The following is a 19222-nucleotide window of genomic DNA, read 5'->3' as shown; positions in this document are numbered from 1 at the left end:
CACCCTGTTCCTTATGGGGATTCGGCCGGCACACGGCCCGGCACACGGCCAGGAGGTGTGCCAGCACTGGTTCCACGTTTTCCCACTGACCCGTCTGAGTTACAGTGGAATCAGTACACGCAGGGCCCACGGCCGGACGGGAACAGTCTCTGCTGCGTGAACTATGATAAATGTGGAACTGCCGCAGGGATGTAAACAGTGGTCCACGGAGCCTCCTTTTCAAACAGGCGGATGCAGTACACAACCTTCAGGTAAGATCCGCCGCCGACTCACACACATCCTGTCCGAATCCTTCCGGAAGCCACTGAGATCAACAAGGACAGGACAGGACAGGACAGGACCCGAGGGGCTGGACCGGCGCTCTCTCTCCTAAAATCTGCCGCACGGACCCGCATGCCCCGTCACGCAGCACCAGGACCGAACACGCTTCCTACAGTGATGTTCGCACGTCAGTTATCTGAGTGTTTGATATAAATAACTGATATCAAGCCAACGGGTCTAACGTTTTCGTAAGAACGTAAAACAGAAACCATTTAAGAGTCGACCAGAGACGTCCAGCAGCAAGGAGCGCCCAGCCCGAGAGCAGGACGCCGCGCCACGCGTGTCCGTTCCGTGACTCCGGGTTGACCCTACGGCTCGTGTTTTATAGCTCAGCATCGGAGCTGGTGTGTTTTCCAAATCACTGCCGAGCTGGCCTTGCTCGGAGACAAGGGTGGGATGAAAATGCAGTGTTTTACCCGATCCCCTCTGCACTGACTGGTAATCAGTTTCTTGAGCATCTACTCTGTGCCTAGCAGCGCTTCTGAAAACCCGAGGTGAGGGCTGGACTGCTGTCTTTGAGGAAACAACTACCGTAAAAGCGACAGGGAGGCCATTTCCGTTAATCATCCCGTGACTCAGATGTGAGAGCCACGGGTGCCTGGCCGGCCCGGCGCCGTGCTGGACGGAGCAGCCGACACGACAGGCTGACGCGGGTCTTCGAGAGGCGCTGTGCCGGGGGGAGCCAGGCGGGGCTCCCTGGCCGGCGCACCGGGTCCGGGCGGGCTGTGCGGGCGCCCCCCGCGTCACAGCCCCTTGTTGAAGTACACGCGGCGCAGCGCAGGGTGGCTCTCTCGCAGCTCGGCTTGCAGCTCGGCCTCCAGGCTGGTCACGGGCATGGAGCTGGGGGAGGGAGGGAGGGAGGACAGTGGTTACAGGGGCCGAGGTGGGGCCGTGGCTTCCACACCGAGGAGGGGTGACCAGGGTGGCTTCTCCGCTGAAGAACGGCGGGGTCACGGACAGGGAGGATGGGCGGGCGGGTGGTGGCGTTCTGTCCGGTGGAGGCACCGGAGAAAGGTCGCCTGGAACCCAGCGCCCCACCCAGAGCCTCCTCCGCGAGCCCAGAGCGTGCAAACCCCGAGCCGGGACCCGGCCCCGCAGGCGCAGCCCTCACACCCCATCCACACGGCAGAGCCGCGGCCCCGGGCCCGGCGCGAGGGCAGGAGGCTGCGGGAGACCTGGATCTAGAGCAGCCGAGCTGCCCGTCAGTCCAGCGCTCACACCCGCAGCAGCCTGGGCAGAAGCGCACGGGAAGGCTCTTAGGGCAGAACGTGAGCAGGAAGAAGGGAAGCAAACAAGCCGACCCCGGAGCTAAGTGCGGGTCGTTGCTGTTCCCGGGGAATGCCCAGGTGTCTGCATTACGGACGCACGTGCCCACGGACGGGATGGCACGAGCCACATTTACATTCTCATAAAAGCAAATCCGCACCAGAGTTAACCTCTCACAAAAGGAGCATTTTCAGGCGGAGTGGGAGCAGGCAGAGATGGTTTTGAAATTAAGCAGATACGTGTCTGATTTCTGCCTCCAGCTGTTCCTTTTAGTGACCTTGGCTTCCTTCGTCTGCGTGAGCCTCAACGTTCCTACCAGGGAAATGGAACAACAGCCCCTGCGACGTGAGGCACACACTGGTAACTCAGGGTGGGTCTGGCTTGTCGGATGAAGACTCATGATCGTCCCACAGAAGAACAAGTACATACCTTTTCTGAGGAAAGAGGGCACAGCACAGAGGCGTAGCAAACACCAAACTGAAAAAAAAAGGCAAATCAGAGCACTTGGAAATAGTCGACTTCTCAGGTTATTCCTAGTTTACTTTTCTAACAATCCCCTTTCTCTCTTTTGAGCCTCAAAAACCATGTTCTGTTTGTATCATTTTATTACACCAATGACTGCCAAAATAATCTTTAAAAAATCAAAGCAATAACGGGAGTTTAAAAAGAATCATGCAAACAGTCCCAAATGTTGTAAGTTTCCCTAAAGACAGTTGACTTCCAGCTCATTGTCGGGACATAAGTCCCAGGGGTTCTGGGCGGTCCTCACTTTCTAAACTGGGTCCCCCATTGCCTCCCTCTCCTCCCTTTTCACATGCTGCACACGGACCTTTAAAGAGAAATGAATGATCTCGAAGGAAGTGGACTCACCAGAAGCCAACCAGCCCGACCTGAATGGGCGCACTCATCCACGGGAACCTCTGTGACGAGAAATAAACTACTTTGGAGCCTTTCACACGGGCTTAGAGACCCTTCTTCTGCCTGGGGACTGGGAGGAACCCCACTTCTACAAGGCCCAGGGGACTGTGACTGGGGTAACCGGGGAGCACGGCAACACGCTGCTAGTCCTGACTCCGTGCCCCCACCTGTCAGTAACCGCATGTGCGACCACGGCTTCTCGTCTCCCCGCACATCTGATCTGAAAGGCGCCGTTGTTCATGACCATCCACCTCCCGGCTGGGGGCAGGCAGCTCGCCCCAGGGCTGCCCTCTCAGCCGGCTGCATCTGCGGGCGGGCGAGCAGGCAGAGCCCAGCCCTCCCAGCGTCGGCGTCCTTGTCCCTTCCTAAGGCCGTGGTGACGTATAAACCACCCAGGCCGGGGCCCGGGACGGAGCCGCAGCCCCCCAAGCACCCCTCATCCCCCGTCTCCCCCCTCGGCCTTCGCTGCTGTCAGTGTGGTTAAAGCGATGGCTGGCAGCAAACATTCTGCCTGTCGCTTCTTTGTAAATGGAAACGAGTGAGTTGGTCAGTCTTCTGGAGAGTAAGTGCTGTTAGATTTTTAGTTTTCAAAAGTGGCATCAAAACGCACGCTATGGAGAGTGATGAGTAGATGGTCCCGTGACTGAGGCCACGGAAAGAGCTGCGACCAAGTTAGGAACTGGTTGTCATGACATCAGCCAACGGAGTTAAGAGGCGGCACAAGTGGTTAGAGGTCGTGACCCCCAAACTCGCGTGCAAGGCGTACCCTGGTCCCCGAGGACGCCTCCGGTGAGAGGACATCGCACAGGTGAACGTGAGGGAGGGAGGAGGGGGCTGGAGAGGAAGGGGGAGAGGCGGTCAAGAGGAGACAGATCCCAGAGCCCCACCCGCAAGGACAGCAGGGAAGGAAGCGCTGGATCTCGCCATCTCACACGGTGACACGGGACGTGCGACAGTGTCAGGGTGACTCTCCAGTTCCCTTCGTTCCTTGGAGCGTCCCCAGGAGAAACCCACAGACCCTGGTCCCCACCCCGGAAGGCCCTGGAGGCCCCCTGAGAAGCAGGGATGACTGAGCAGGGTGGGCCCCCGGCCCCCGTCCGACGGAGGCTTTCCGAAGGAGATCGAAACCCTGTCCTCGCCCTTCCAGCGCTGCGACGTCCGCGCTGGTCACAGACGTGGCGATGGAAGGCAAGCTAAGTGCCGAGTGAGATGCCGGAAGGAGGGACGTGGGCCCGCGGAGCCTGGGGCAGCAGCCCACTCCTTCCCGGTGGCTCCTGCCTCGGCCCCAGCAGTTTTCATCCGTGGGAGCTTTTTCAAATATCTGAGACTAGAAATGGAATGTTCTGGAACCATCTTTTCATTTACATAAGTGCCTGAGTGCCTCTGGCCTTCAAATTCTTGGCTCCGGGTTTAGGTAGGAATAGTCTGTGCGTGTGAGGGCTGGATCGGAAATGGAAGGACTGGGACGACAAGCAGAGCGGGGCTCACCTTCAGAAAGGCCTTCTTCTCCAGCGTGTTCATGATGAACGGGGGGATGGCTGGAAGGAAAGGAGACCCGCGTAACGCTTCAGCTCACGTCTATCTTCAGCTCTCACTTCCCCCCAACAATGTGACCAAAGGCATATGTCCCTTTAAGCCTTTTCACACGGCAGGGCGAAGCTATCTGCAGTAATTCTTTAAGATACTTTAGGATTGGGGGGAGGGGGGGAACCCACTGTTCCCATCTTCTGGAATTTTGAAAAATAATGTAATGCTCTCTTCCAGCCAGAAAGCTCTATAATCTTGAGAACTTGACATTTAACTTTACATATGAACAGCGCCAACATCGGGAATGTCTGCCTCCTGTACCAATAAAACAAAGGCACCGTGGTGGGGGCGGGGCAGCCGTATGCAGCAGAGAATAAACATTCCGCCTCGAGCCAGGCCCACGCCTGGTGGGTGGCCCTGGCAGTTACCCCACCTGAGCCGCAGCTTCTGGTGTTCTCACCTGTGGAGGAGCGACCGCAGGGAGTGATGTGTTTGGTTCACTGATGCACAGACACTAGTTCAGTCTGTGTGTGTGGAATGGATGGATGGGTGGGTGGGTGGGTGGGTGGGGTGGATGGATGGGTGGATGGATGGATGGACAGGTGGATGGGTGGGGTGGATGGATGGATGGGTGGATGGATGGATCGATGGATGGATGGGTGGGTGGGTGGATGAATGGGTGGGTGGATGGATGGATGGGTGGATGGATGGGTGGATGGGTGGGTGGGTGGATGGGTGGGTGGATGGATGGATGGATGGATGGATGGATGGGTGGATGGATGGGTTGGTGGGTGGGTGGGTGGATGGATGGGTAGATGGGTGGATGGATGGGTGGGTGGATGGATGGATGGGTGGGTGGATGGATGGGTGGATGGGTGGATGGATGGGTGGGTGGATGGATGGATGGGTGGATGGATGGGTGGGTGGATGGGTGGATGGATGGGTGGGTGGATGGATGGATGGGTGGGTGGATGGATGGATGGGTGGGTGGATGGATGGGTGGATGGATGGGTGGGTGGATGGGTGGATGGATGGGTGGATGGATGGGTGGGTGGGTGGGTGGGTGGGGTGGATGGATGGGTGGATGGATGGGTGGATGGGTGGGTGGGTGGGTGGGTGGGGTGGATGGATGGGTGGATGGATGGATGGACAGGTGGATGGGTGGGGTGGATGAATAGGTGGATGACAGTCACACTAACCCATGCCGGGCGCCGCCATGAGAATCCTGGAGACGACCACTTGTGCGATGGCTTGCTGCGCAGCCTGTGCCGACTCACCCAAGCGGGTCCCGTTCTCGTCTGTGACGGGGATGCCGACTTTGAGTTCCCTGCAGAGCAAAACGCATGCCAGGGTGTTCACAGTGCCTTCACGACACTGCTGAAAGGTCAAGTCCCCACCTGACCCCATCACCCACCCGAGTCATTTGGGTACAAACAAGTCTCTTTTTACATCCTGTGAACAAGTTTAATCCTCGTGCAACAGGCACAAAAGTAAAATAACAGTCACTTTGTAATAAAAAAAAGGAGTAGCAATTTTAATGAAAATACGCCTCACAGGGTGACTATGCTAGCTTAAGAGTAAGGGTGATTTTTACGCTGATGTGCAAATTTGAGCGACTTTCCAAATGAGAGGTAGACCTGACATGGGGCTGTGCTGAGGGACCCAGGAGTCACCAGCAGATGGCGCTAAGGGGTATTTGTAACTAGTCAGTAACAAGGCGACAGTTCCAAAAGCTACGCTTAGAGCTCCTGCCGTAACCCTGTTCCTCATTATCCATTCCAAAGTGTTTCTTCTTCTTTCTTCTCTAAATTGTACAAAAAAACCTTCCAAAGATAAAGATTAATATGATTTTAAACTCCAAAAGAAAGTTCTGGGGGAAAAGGAGGACCTGTTTGAGAACAAACTTCCTGTGTGTAGACCTTCTTTGCCCCGAGATATGCTGTTAGACTCTGTGATACAGAAGCAGGAAGCGTATCCTAACCTCCTGCACTGAGCCTGTCCCAGGAATGAGCAGCTCAGCGGCTAAGCCTGTTCATTAGTGGACCTATCCTCACTTCCGACTCCACACTATTTTATCTCATACGATTTTATCTGTAAATGTTGAAATAGTTTTTAAAAGTTTCAACGAAGTGAATTCTTATGAGAATCTTATTCCTGCTGCAAGCACAATCCATTTCTAGAAATGCCCAGGACTAACCTTTGCCGCATCAGTGGGATATTGATGCAATTCGCAGCGGCTACGGCGGCAAAGGGCACGAAGCGTCCTATGAGCGGTGACACGTGCTGCAGAGAAATCCAAAAGCAGATCTCACTTTTCCTGGACTCCTGGGTGGCAATACTTGTGCTTCCGGAAAACTACTGAAACGCAGAGTCCTGTGATAGAGACTCGGGCCGGGAGTACGTTCCCGACCTGTTTCCCAGCGGCATTTTCATGTTTCTGGCTGGGCGTATGGCGCTTCTGAGACATTTTGGCAGCTTAGTGTGGAGGGCACTGAGTCCCACACTCTTGGGGTCAGGTGTTGGCTCGCCCCCTCTTCAAAGGTGTGGCCTGGGCCCGCGGCCCGCACAGCCGCTGGTGGGTGAGCAGGTTAACTCAGCACTGTGCCAGGCACAGACCAGGGTTCTGGCTGTGGGTGACAGGCCTTCCCTAGGAAGATGTAACTAAAACATGCAGTCGCACCCACGCTGGCGTGGCTCAGTGGACAGAGCGTCGGCCTTTGGACTGAAGGGTCCCGGGTTTGATTCTGGTCAAAGACACATGCCTGGGTTGCAGGCTTGATCCCCAGTAGGGGGTGTGCAGGAGGCAGCCGGTCAATGATGCTCTCTCATCACTGATGTTCCTATCTCTCTCTCCCTCTCCCTTTCTCCCTGAAATCAATAAAAATATCTTTAAAACACACACACACACACACACACACACACACACAAAACATGCAGTCGAAGAGAATGACCATAATAAGGAAGTGAAAGGACTTGAACTATTTTGAGAAACAACAGAGTGCCGGGAGCCCGGCCGGTGAGAAGCAATGACGAAGCTTTCCCACGGAATCAGGACCCGCGCACCTTGGCCAACGCGTTGAGTCCTAGAGCGGTCGCCACGGCGCCAGTGGTCGCAGACACGTACGCCGTCCCCAGCTCACTGAGGAGAGAGAGAACAGCGCACGTAACGGTGACCGTCAGGAACCCGGTCCTTTGCTGAAGGAAATGGCGGGGAATGTGGACGGGCACGGTCAGAGTGGAGAGCCCGTAAAACAGCGTCGGCACCAACCTGCAGGGGGAGGGGCCCAGACCCACAAACGGGGCTCCGCACGTGGGACCCGACACAACCCCGGACACGGGCACATGGAGAAGGGGCGGAAGGAAGGGGCCCGTGAGTGCGCAGGACACGGCAAGTGTGGGACCATGCAGTGGCCTACATGTCTGTGGCACAGCCACGAAACTAAACTAAAATAACTTTTCCCAATATTAATATACACACTGAAACGTGCAATGCTGTTCTTCCTAAAATGGTATCTTACGGTATAAAATTTCAAAACGTCTCATCTCTGAAATACAGTTAAGCCCAAGCAATTCTGTCCTGTTTAGAAATACGTTTTAGCTCACGGATTGGATGCGAGGCGCTGTGACGTCACTGCTGGTTACCCATGACGACAGTAGAAGAACACAGACTGTCAAAGCAATTTAGAGCGATAAAACAACACACTGGCGTGTGGGACAAGCCGTGCTACAAGTTCTGCTTGGCTGTCACTCTGGCCTGTCTAGAACTTTCCTCAGGGAGGCACAACTTAAACCCCATTCACTTTCTCTCTGGCTCCATCGATGACCGATTTATGAGACACATCAGGTGTAACAGCCCCTTGACCTCTGCAGAGATCGGTCACACAGGGGGGCCGGCAGTCTGTCCACACGCACAGGCAGACGGGGTGCAGCGTGTGGTTCACGCCAGGCCAGCCTGAGCTGCCGTGTGTTCTGGGGATAGAGCCTGAGGGCGGGGGGACCTATCTCCCTACGGCGCCGCCAATGGCACGATAATGTCTGAGAATCAGGCCGGATGAACAAGTATCTTGACAGAATGGGAGGGAAAGGGCCACTGATGAGAATGGATTCCATAATGGACTCCTTCATCAGGAGAGCGTCACCGCCCGTCAGAGGAACATGGGGAGGGCAGCGGGGTGCACGGGGCCTTACTTGACCGTGAGGGGGGCGTCTCCGCTCCTGTTGGTGTAGTTGACCACGGCGTTGAAGGACTGGTTGACCCACTGCCAGAACAGCACCGCCGGCGTGGTCCTGAAACAGAGCGAGCGTCACTCCGCCAGCACCGCCGCGGCCTCGCCGTTTGTGGGACAGAAAATTCCAACCCCCGTGACGGGAGGACGCAGGGCCTAGGACCTGGCGGCTGGGCAGACTCGATCGACCCTCCTCGCAGTTTCCTCAGTCGTTAGAGACGGTGACACTGAGGTCAGGGGGTCGTGGCAAAGACGGCGCTAACTCACACTTCCTCTCACATGTGTGGAGAGCCTGGCACAGAGCGGGCGCTCAGTCACTGTCGGCCCTTCTCTTGGGAGAAGAAGAAGCCATTTGTAGGCTACGTGGTCCTGACCCCTCCCACCTGCACATGCGCCCTCACCGTCTGCCTGCACCTGCACCTGCACCTGCACCTGCACCTGCACCTGCACCGACGTAGGAATGGAGGAAAGAGAACCTGCACAGACACTCTTTTACTTTCTTCCTCCCCCTCACTGTGCTGCCGGTCTAAGCTTTAGGGGGAAAGCTCAGCTCCTCTGAGCAGAGGAAAAGGCACCACGGAGCCATGGCTGCATCTGTGCAGAAGGGGACTCGGCAGGAAGTCGTTTACTTTAATAACGTCATTTACACACACAGCCCACTCGGAGCTGCTGTCAGAGGAAGGGAACGGCTGTCCCCGGGCCGTAACGGACCTGTAAAACGTCATCATACAGCCCGTGATGGTCATGTTCATGGGAACCTGCGCCGACATCCGTCCTATCAAGACCATCTTCTCTCCGGTGTCGGGGTGAAAAGCCGAGTCGTAGATGTACTTCGCTCTCCACAGTTCATTTTCCGTGAGCCCGGGAGGGACAACTCCTTGTCTGGGAAACAACAACAAACAACACGACACGGCTCATTCCAAACGCCTCCACCTCCGCGTCTCGGCACAGGCGGCTGGGAGGCTCTCAGGGTGACACCTCCCCCTGGACCGAGCGCCGAACCCTCACAGACTCAGAAACTTCACCAACACCAAGGACAGTAACACTTCACCGGAGCAGCTCACACCCACACGTCTCAATTATCTATCGTTTGGAAAAACCAAAACATGCCTAATATCATAGGGAAGTGGTCAACTTTGAAATATTCTTTGTTTTAAATGACATATTTAAACACGTATTTTGAACTTTGAAAACTCTAAAATATTTTTTAGCCGACTGGGCAAAAGCTGTGGCAGTCAAGAGTATCAGTTCATTTTCATACTATAGTTTGAAAACCTAGATTAGACGGGTTCGTTCTTTTTTTTCTCCTTATCAAAGAAACACACAGGCATTGCTAGCCATTTAGGAAATACAGAACGCCCAGCACCCCGGTGAGGGTTTAGTGAACACTGCTCATCCCTCCTGCGGTCTCCATGTGTGTGTTTATTTAAAGGCGCCACGCCAGACCTGCTGCTCTATAGCCACCTTCTTTATCAGTAATATTAGTAAGTGTTTCTCTGCATCTTTAGATATCCTTCTAGACCACCCATCCTGGGTTGACTCCTCCCCGGAACCCCAGGATGTGAATTCATTTGCGAACGGGGTGCTTGCAGGCGTCACTCGTTAAGAGGAGGGGCCGCACAGGGCAGCCACGAGCAGCGGCACAGACAAGGCCGCGGCTGATAGAGGTGGAGGTCTCGCGACGTGGCCACCAGCCAGGGAGCACCCAGAGCCACCGAGAGCTCGAGGGAGAAGGCAGGCCTGCCCGCCCCTCGGTTTCAGACGCCTGGTCTCTGGGCAGGGAGAGGGCGTGTTCCTGTGGTTCCAAGCCACTCGGTTGGTGGTTCCGTTCCGTCAGCCTCAGGAACCAGTCCATCACCCTTTTAAACGGGCTGTGAAATAGGGTATCACACCAGCCGCCTATGGTGACAACGTCACTGCTCCTCCTCTTTCCCGTTCGTAAAGGACCAGGAAGTAAATATCCTCATAAGTAAGTCTATCCCCGCTTCCAAGATTGTGTACGAATGACTGTGGAAGAAATGAGTGCATTTGCCGAGATAAACGCAAGGTAAAAGATTAGAACGTGCAATGTCTTCTCTCCCTCTCCTTTATCATCAGCGTCAGGTCCGCAGGGCTTAGGTAGCTTGTATGCATACCTTACCGAGGGGCGGGGAGCCTTCTCTCTGCCAAGGGCCATTTGGTATTTAAACATCATCCTCGGGCCGTCCGTGATTATCAACTTAAAAACAAGCCTGCAGTATTTGGTCAAACATTTGATTACCTCGCCCCTCATGCCTTGGCAGGGCCTGACTTTACCCGGCCCCCGGGCCAGACATCCCCGCCCCTGCTTTGGAGATGCTGGCTAATCCCATCCCGTGTTATCTGCTGTTATTTTTCTGTAGTCCGGTGGGAACAAATGAAGCTTCTGCCTAGAAGGCCTGACCCACTGAAGGTTACACAGACGTTCACCGCACTTTCTCTCACACTGGGTGTGTGGAGAGAAGGGCGGGCGCTGTGAAAAGGGGACTTCACAGACGGGTACCGAGGAGTCGGGGGGAGGGCTGTCTTACTTTGAGGTACTGTGACTCCTGGACGTATGTGTTAAGGATCAGCGATGGGGAATAAAACACGTCTTCCTAGTTCTATTTTTTTTTTTTTAATAAAAAGGATTCCATTGCAAACACACACACACACACACACACACACACACACACACACACACACACGCACGCACGTGAAGTTGCTAAGTGAAGGTTTAACGGCACTAGGCTAACATGATGAACTATGAGCATCTTCGGCCCAAAGCGTATCGGGTGCTACCTGTAATCTTGCACGGTTTTCCGGGCGTCCTCCAGCTGCTCGTCCGTTAGCAGGAGATTCCTGGGATCCGTCACCGTGAAGAAATGATTGGCTCGTCCCACGAAAGTGCTCTGGTCCCATCGAGGCTCTCTGATGTTGATGTTTGGTGGGAGTTCTCCGGACATGGTCGCGGGCTGGGAGGGTCAAAGAGACGAGTCCCGTGAAGCCTGACCAGGCCCAGGCACTTCAGAAACTGCCGTCTCACTGCTCAAGTGAAGACGTGTGTTCCTACCTCCCCATACCCTGCTGCTTCCAGCGGGGATAGCCCAAACCCACAGCTAACTCTGTCCGCGAATCCCAGCCCAATTCCGTAACTTCCACATGTGCCTTTTTTTAAGTCCGTGGCGTTTCACCATGCCTTATTTTGGGGAACCTCGAAATACTCCAGAGAAACTGGAAATAGAAAAGTTAAAAAGAAAACCAATGGTAACATGGCCTCATGCTTGAAACCCTTCTTCTGAGACAAGCAATCAGCATCAGTACTGCTGCGTCCGAGCTGCCTTTGTTGTTTCTACCAGTCGGAGGGACTGGGTCGTCCTGGGGGGAAGGAGGGAGGTCTTGGGGCGGTGGGAGGGGATTGATGTCGTGTCCCTGCAGGCTGTTCACTGGGAAGGAGCCCAGCATCCCAGGCCTTGCGGGCGACCTGCGGGCTCCCCCTCCCCCACGAAGGCTGAAATGAGAGAGGTGACCTGAAGCACCTGGAGGTCCTGACGGTATTTCATGACAGTGAACGGAGACGGTTGTTAAATGACAACTGACCTGAGCAGACGAAGACCTAGGTGGCGTATTGAACGGCTCAGGAGCAGGCAGCACCCTCACAAGCAGAGAGGATCCCGGGGAGCCGTGCAAAGTGGGAGGCCTTATGGGCAGCAGGGGGAGGGGACAGGAAAGGAAGGGTGAACTCATCTTCCCTGGGAGCCGGAAAGGGAGCGATGGGGCAGATGACCTCGTGACCTCATAGGCGCTGACCAGAAAATTCCAGACGGACCAGTTAGGATTCCATCCCTGGGGAAGGTCCAGCCGGCAACTGGGTCAGGCGTTAAGTTCTGGTTTGGTGTCGTGGGCTTAGCCCAAGTGACTCCATTTGGGGCCTGCGGCTTCCTCCCCACCGTTCTGCAACAGGTGCTTCTCAGCGAGGAACTTCCCGGGGTCCGTGGGGAGTCATTCTGTTCCGCATTCGTGACGAGGCGGCGGGCAGCGGGCGTGGCGAGGGTAAGGGACCGTGCCACCCTCACGGGCTGGGCGGCACGGGGCACCGAAGAGCGTGCTCCAGGATGAGCTCGCTCACTTTGTGACAACACCCGGCGCAGGTCAGAGACACCGGCGGGAGAATCGGGGACATCAGTCGGGGGGCGGGGGGCATTCTCTCTGCCACATTTACCCGGGGCTCTGCAGGGAGAGGAATCAGCTTCGGGAATGCAGAGCAGCCGTGAAAGAGGCGGGATGGCGGCCCCACAGCACAGGTGGGCTAAGCGAGGGCCCTCCCCCCGCGAGGGGAGCCCACTGGCCAGTCACCAGCGACGAGGACCTGCAGGTGTCAACAGTTCTGCTTTACACACCCCGTGGGCAGCTTTCTGGTCTGCAGCAGGGTCAGAGTTCACCCTCTGCAGAAGTGAGGGAGCGGGGTGCGGAGGAGCGGAGAGGCTGTGAGGCCCCAGAACAGACTCGGAGAGCAGTGGCTGGAGGAAGGGGGCTCCTCGATGGGAAGTACAGGCGTCCCTCCTCCCCGTGCCTCGGCGTTGTTTTTTTTTTAAATTGTCGGTTAGCGGCAGCCCTCGTGGGGCAGGTTGAGGGGGGCCCACTCTCCCAGGAGCATTTGCTCCCCAGTCTCCGCGTCAGTTTGGTAACTGTCCCCCTCGCCCTCATTCCGTCTGTGATGGGGGCCTGGGATCGTGGTCTCCGCTGTTAGTGCTGTGACTGCTGTGGGCACGGGGGACAGCGCCCATAAAGGGTGGGGCCTTCACGGATGAACGTGGTGCTCTGACTGCCCCCTCCTGGCCACTCCGTCCGCCCGTCTCGCTCCCCTGGGGCCCGCCCGCCCCTGAGACACAGGAGTGGGATTCGGGCAGTGAGCCTACAGGGCCTCTCAGTCAAGCACGTCAGACTCGCGGCCCACGGGCCCCATGCGGCCCAGCCAGTGTAACCGTGTGTAAGCAACGTTTTAATGAAGATTTCATGACTTAATTTTTACAGTATCCTGTTATACATAATTATTAATGAACTACTGCGTTCGCTAATGACTGATGACTATAATCGTATCGCATTCATTTCCCTTACGCGCAGGCGCACCATTTCTCTCCACCAATACCAGCAGCGAACATTTTAGCAGCCGATGGCCACGTCATTAGTCCTGTACTGACTTGTTTGGTGTGCGCAACAGGGAATATTTCGCTTTCGGAGAACAAGAAAAATAGGTTTATTTGCGTTATGCTTATTAATTTGTACAGTTATTCAGTGTCTGGTAAGTGAATGTTCAAGAAGAGTATTAATTTTTTTAAAAAATATATTTTATTGATTTTTTACAGAGAGGAAGAGAGAGGGACAGAGAGCCAGAAACATCGATGAGAGAGAAACATCGATCAGCTGCCTCCTGCACACCCCCCACTGGGGATGTGCCCGCAACCAAGGTACATGCCTTGACCGGAATCGAACCCGGGACCCTTGAGTCCGCAGGCCGACGCTCTATCCACTGAGCCAAACCGGTTTCGGCATAATTTTTATTAAAATGTTCTATTATTTTATGCTAACGATGACTCATTTATTCCAGCCCTTTGTGTTCAGCACGTCTCTATCGGAACAAACCTACGTTTCTATGAAAATGGAAGCGCTTGTTTTTTTGTGGCCCACGTACACGCCAACCTCGTTTATTCGGCCCGTGTTCGCCTTTGAGTTTGACACGTTGCCCTAAGGGTTCAAGCGAGAGGGAGAGCCGACCCTCCCGCTTTCAGTCTCTGTGTGAGTCTAAAGTCACACCCCGTCTGCACGGACCATCCTGGGAGCACGGTGCCTTCCGGACAGGCTGAGGTGACAGTCATCACCGCCGTGGAGGGCAGGGACCGCCTCCCAGGACACTCGGCCCTCGGGCAGCACGTTAGTCATCCGTGACCGGTTTAGTTTCTAAGCGTCCTGAACCAGCTGGTTCGCTGAACTTGAGTTCCTGGCTCCAAGCGGCACCTCTCAGTCCACCTCCCAGTCCGTCCTGTAACTTGGAACCCGTGGGCGGGCGGGTGATGGGGGGAGGGGTGTGCCCGGGGGCAGCAGGCCTGAGTTCAGATTCCAGCTCCACCCACTCTGCCAGCTGGCCCCTGCGGCCTTGCAGGCGTTACCCCACACTCCGGGTTCCTGAGCCTTATCCGCAGTCAGGATGTTGCCTAATAACATCCACTAACACCTCATAACCACGTATTCTAAGAGCTTGCCTTATGTCATCTCATCTAACCCGCATGACGTTCGGCTACCAGGGCGGTTCGCGAACTTGCCCAAGTACGTGTTGGTGCCCAGGTGTGACCCTCAGCTGCCGGCCCCCGAATCCCTGCGCCCTGGAGAGGTGCCCAGGTGTGACCCTCAGCTGCCGGCCCCCGAATCCCTGCGCCCTGGAGAGGTGGCCGTGACCAAAAGCGATCTCCCCGGAAATCCCGGCTCCACAGAGCTGGGGGCCCGGGAACCTGGCTTGGAAGAAGTATACCAGGCGCACACAACGATCAGTTATGTTTGGGAAACGCTATGTTTGAAAGAATATAAAAATGATAAATAAGTAATGACCACGTGCCCTACCCGGTACGGGGAGAGTCTTACCCTCTGGGGGGCAATAAACATATTCAGGGGACTCCACGGCCCCTCCCGCCGGCTGCTGGGCCCGCGCTTTCCGGCTGGGTCCTGTGGAGGCCCCGCCCTGTGGCCCGCAGCCCTGGGTGCCTTCCCTGACCACCCGTGGGATCAGAACTGGACTCCGACCACGGCAGCCTGGATGTGGTCCTGATCCTGCCCCTCCCTGTCTAGCCACGTCACCGGAGAGACGCTTCACACCGCCGAGTCTCAGTCTTCCCATCTGTAGGATGGGGATCAGTCGCTCACACGGTGGGTAGGAGTGGCAAGCTGAAGTGTACAAGAGGCTTTATGGCCCTGGATCCCCTGTGAACTGCCACAAAGGGGGGGTTGTCCCCAACGGGCCAGGTCCAGGCCAGGAGGCTGCTGTCCCAGTGGCTGAAGTCCAGCCATAAAGGCCGTGGCTGGGGTGGGGGTAGGGGTGAGGGGAGTGGGATGGAGCTTTGCTGCCTGAGTGAGCCGAAACGATGACCAGAAATGTCCACGGAAAAGAGCTTTTCCCCAAGAGAAACTTCCTTTCAAACTTTTAGCTCCTGCCAGGCAGCGGCTTCACTGTCGGAAAGTAATCTCCCGCGATTCCACAGGAAGTAAGGTGGCAGGGAATGTGCCTTACCAGGACCGAGTAACAAGGACCTTTAACCCTGGCTAAAGATTAACGACGACGACGAAGGCATGAACCTGGAAATGGGGTGAAACAGCTGCGGTCTGAAAGAGCTCAGACAGAGCCTGCGCCCTGGCTTCCTGATAGGGCCAGCCAGGGGAGGGACACGGCCAGGGCACTGCGGGGGCACCACGCGTGCCCTCACGTGCCCGGCACGGGGCCGGCCACGCGTTATTAGATGGCTAAGTCCTGCTCCAGCCCGTTAAGGAACTGCAGCTCCTCAGAGAAGCCAGGTCCACAGCCCAGACGCCAGCCTGGCGGTGCAGTTCGGTCGGACTCTGCTCACACTCTGACCCTCGGGGCCCAAGCAGCCTCACACTCGGGAGCTGAGCAGCAGACCTGGCGTTTGGCTTCGAGCTGGTCACCCCACATTCCTTCCTATGGGCGCGGCCACGCAGGGGGCCAGACGATGGACTGGAAGGCTGAACCTGGGCGAGCAATCACATTCCCGCAAAGGGCATGGCTCTCCCAGGGCCGTCTGCCGCCCCCTCTCCTCCCGTCCAGGGGAGGGCTGTGGGAGGTGGGTCCTGTCTCCAATCAGGAGGGCATGGGGGTACCGCCTCTGCCTGTCTCCCCCACTTCCCCCTCCCCGCCCCCATGTGGACCCCACTCTTCTGTTAACGTTAAAACACCCAGGTAACAACACGATCCTGTCCACATTCCAGTCCTCAAGATCAGTTTGGGGTTTGGGTTTCTTCATCAATATCTTAGGCTGGGTGACGTTCTTACTCATTAAAAACAAAACTAAACAACTCTATTGGTTTCTACCGAGACGGTGGCATCAGCCTGTGAGAATGATAAAATACCACCAATCTGTAACATTTAGGACATGTTCCATTGACTATTTTACCCACTTTGAAGAATCAACTCACAGGTTATATAACCTGTCTATGAATAGATTTCACAAATTAATCGTAGTTAACCAGAAACTGAATAACTCTGAACTTCTTATGGTTAGATGTCGATTTGTTAGGTATTCTAATTTAATTTTTCACATTCTAGGCTAACTTGCACAGTCAATTTTTACAAAATACATATTTTTCTTGATTTCAGAGTAAGGAGAAGGAGAGAGAGAGAAACATCAATGAGGACAGAGAATCATTGATTGGTTGCCTCCTGCACGCCCCCCACTGGGGATTGAGACCGCAACCCCGTCATGTGCCCTGACCAGGAATGGAACCGTGACCTCCTGGTTCATAGGTCGACGCTCAACCACTGAGCCGTGCCAGCCGGGCAGCATTTTTCTTTAATGACTTACTGCTACTGACTTTTTTCACCTTTAACCTCAAGTGAAAGGTTCTACCCTGGATTGTACTCCAACTAAGTGCATCTAAGCACTGCCTGAGTGGGATGTGGGGGCACATGCACTCCCTGGCGCCCGAGAGCAGAGCGGCCGCACCCCTCGGAGTCTCTCTGCCCGGGTTGTCCTTTCCACTTTCTTCGCAGGAAGTGAGGATGCGGAAGGGATGCTCCCTCCCGGTCGGCCCTTCCTATTCCCATCCACCTGGGACCAGGAAACTTGCCCAGAACGTGAGGAGCATCCTAAATATTCTCCCGCTGCTGGACTGCAGCCCCCCTGCTCTGCAGGTTCCTCTCGGACCCCAGAACCACAGCGCCCTCCCTTTCCTGAAGTCCATGGGCCTCAAAGCCTGCGCACCGCCCCCCCTTCCCCCGCCCCAGCCCTCGAGCGCACCCTTAGAGCGACTGCATCTTGGGGCTGGGTGGGAGCTGCCCGGTCCTTCTCTCCAAACACCATCATTTTTGCAAGCCAGACGCCTGCAGGCCTGAGCGGAGAGGGCCTGCCTGAGGTCCCCGCACTTCTTGGTGGACCTCCACCCACCCTCCCGGGGTCCCCTCTCACCTCATCCATCTTACACCCCACGTCTGAGCCCAGCACCGTAACGGCTGCAGAGCCCCATTTGCCTGCACGCCTCCTTTCGCCCATTCCGGTGCCCGGGACACGAGGAAGCCCTGGGCACGGGATGGACACAGGAAGAGGAGATCTAGGGGCACCCAAGTCCGAGTCTGTAGGAGAGGCCGCAGAGAGAAGGCGGGTCTTCTGGGAAAATGACCCACAAGACGCCCTGGGCTCGAGGCAGCGGCCCAGGGAGGGAAGTCACGGTGAGGGCATCTCACTCGGGTGCCTGACAGACACTCCTGGAGGTGCCTGTGGTGCCGGGCTCTGCCGGGCCAGAGGATGGCGAGGTGAGAAGGCAGGCCCAGGCCCGACCACAAGGAGAGAAAAGCAAGCAGGTGAGCACTTCATTGCGATGCTGACAATTCACGGAAACACGCGGTGCAGCTCACAAAGGCCGTGTGCAGAGGGCGGAGATGTCAGACAACTCAGCGGGGAAGCCTCTGGGGGGAAGCCACACGGAACTGCCACTCAGAGGGCCTGCTCTGCTGATGGCCAGCTGCGCGACCTTGGGCAGATGGCTCACCCTCTCTGGACCCAGCTTTCTCATCTGCTTAGGAAGGCAGCCCGGGCACCTCACAGTGCCGGAAGAATGGGAAGGGAGGGGACCTGAATCCCCTACACACACAGCAGATAATGGGGTTATTGCCGTCCTGAGGGGTCCGAGGCCTGGGACAGATGGGACAGATCCGAGGAGCACAGAAATGCAAGGCCGGAACTTCCCAGCTGGACTGGGAGTGCCAGGGCAGGCGCCAGGGTCACCTCTGACCCCCGAGCCCCGCTCTGCTCCAGCAGAAGCCAAGAACGAGGAGCAAGAGGAGCATGAGGGGCGCGGGGTCGGTGCCACCTGGTTACCTAGCGACCGCGCGCGCGTGGCCGGCCCCACAGCAGCCATCTTGGATGGCCTCCCCACCGCGAGTCGTCGCGGCCGCAGGACAGCGTGGCGGGGGGCGCGCGCGCTCGGAGGACCCCCTTCCCTCTGGGGAGCCCAGGGAGCTAGGCTGCCGGAGCGGGGAGCTGTCCGCAGCAGAGGGCAGGAGTCCCCGGTGCAAGGACCCCCGGCCCCGGCAGTCCGGCATGGTTAGGGGTCTCCTATCCCTGCGCCGGGGGGTCCCCGGGGTCGGCGCGCGGGCTGCACCGCGGCATCCCCGCCCGAACCCGCGCCTCGCCGCCGGCTCCCTGCGCTTTCCCCACCCATCGCGGCCGCGCCGCCCCCCGAGACTCACCGCTCCCCGCGGGCCGCCGCCGGCGCCGCTTGCAGGGCCTGTTAGGTGGCGCCTCCGTCACCACCGGAAGCGCTTCTCCCGCCACCACCGCCGAGTGCGCCGCGGCTCCCGCGCGCAGGGACCCCAGGCCAGGCGGGGCGCGTGCGCCTGCGCCGGGAGCCCCGCCCCGCCCCGCGGGCCCCGCCCCCTGAGTCACGGTGTCGCCCCGCCCACCGCGCCCGCGTTTTAGCTTCTGGCTTCTGGCCCCTGCGGGGCTCCCTGTGTCCATCACCACCTCCCGAGTTCCTCCTCTCGGCGGGGTGGGGCTCCGCTCAGGCTAACGCCACGTTTCCTACTCTGGCTTCCCCAGGGAGGACCCCTCTCCTACCACTGCTTAACTGTCTGTATTCCCAGGGCCTTGCGTAGGGTCAGCATCCATACAGTCCCCCACCCGCGCATGTATTCATTCAAACCAGCGTTTCCCCAGAGGTGGAGTTGGCGTCACCGGCGCTCCAAGGCG

The 19222-nt window shown here is 57.0% G+C and overlaps 1 protein-coding gene across 2 annotated transcripts; it reads right to left on the bottom strand.

The window, feature by feature from the left end:
• Positions 1-996: 996 nt before the first annotated feature.
• SFXN1 (sideroflexin 1) lies at positions 997-18840 on the bottom strand. Of its 2 annotated transcripts, none has more exons than XM_054718215.1 (11): positions 18724-18840; positions 11058-11230; positions 8970-9140; positions 8221-8319; positions 7096-7171; positions 6230-6315; positions 5232-5359; positions 3994-4043; positions 2458-2507; positions 2017-2064; positions 997-1161 (listed from the first exon to the last, which is right to left on the bottom strand). In XM_054718215.1, the coding sequence occupies exons 2-11, from the start codon at positions 11219-11221 to the stop codon at positions 1065-1067; spliced, it is 969 nt and encodes a 322-aa protein (XP_054574190.1). In that variant the 5' UTR covers positions 11222-11230; positions 18724-18840; the 3' UTR covers positions 997-1064. The 2 variants fall into 2 exon arrangements, with proteins under 2 accessions (XP_054574190.1, XP_054574191.1); XM_054718216.1 differs by lacking the exon at positions 997-1161 and adding an exon at positions 3272-3339.
• Between the last annotated feature and the right edge of the window lie 382 nt (positions 18841-19222).

This window comes from Eptesicus fuscus, chromosome 6 (genome assembly GCF_027574615.1).
Source record: "Eptesicus fuscus isolate TK198812 chromosome 6, DD_ASM_mEF_20220401, whole genome shotgun sequence".
Classification (NCBI taxonomy): domain Eukaryota; kingdom Metazoa; phylum Chordata; class Mammalia; order Chiroptera; family Vespertilionidae; genus Eptesicus; species Eptesicus fuscus.
This window is presented reverse-complemented; position numbering and strand designations above follow the sequence as displayed.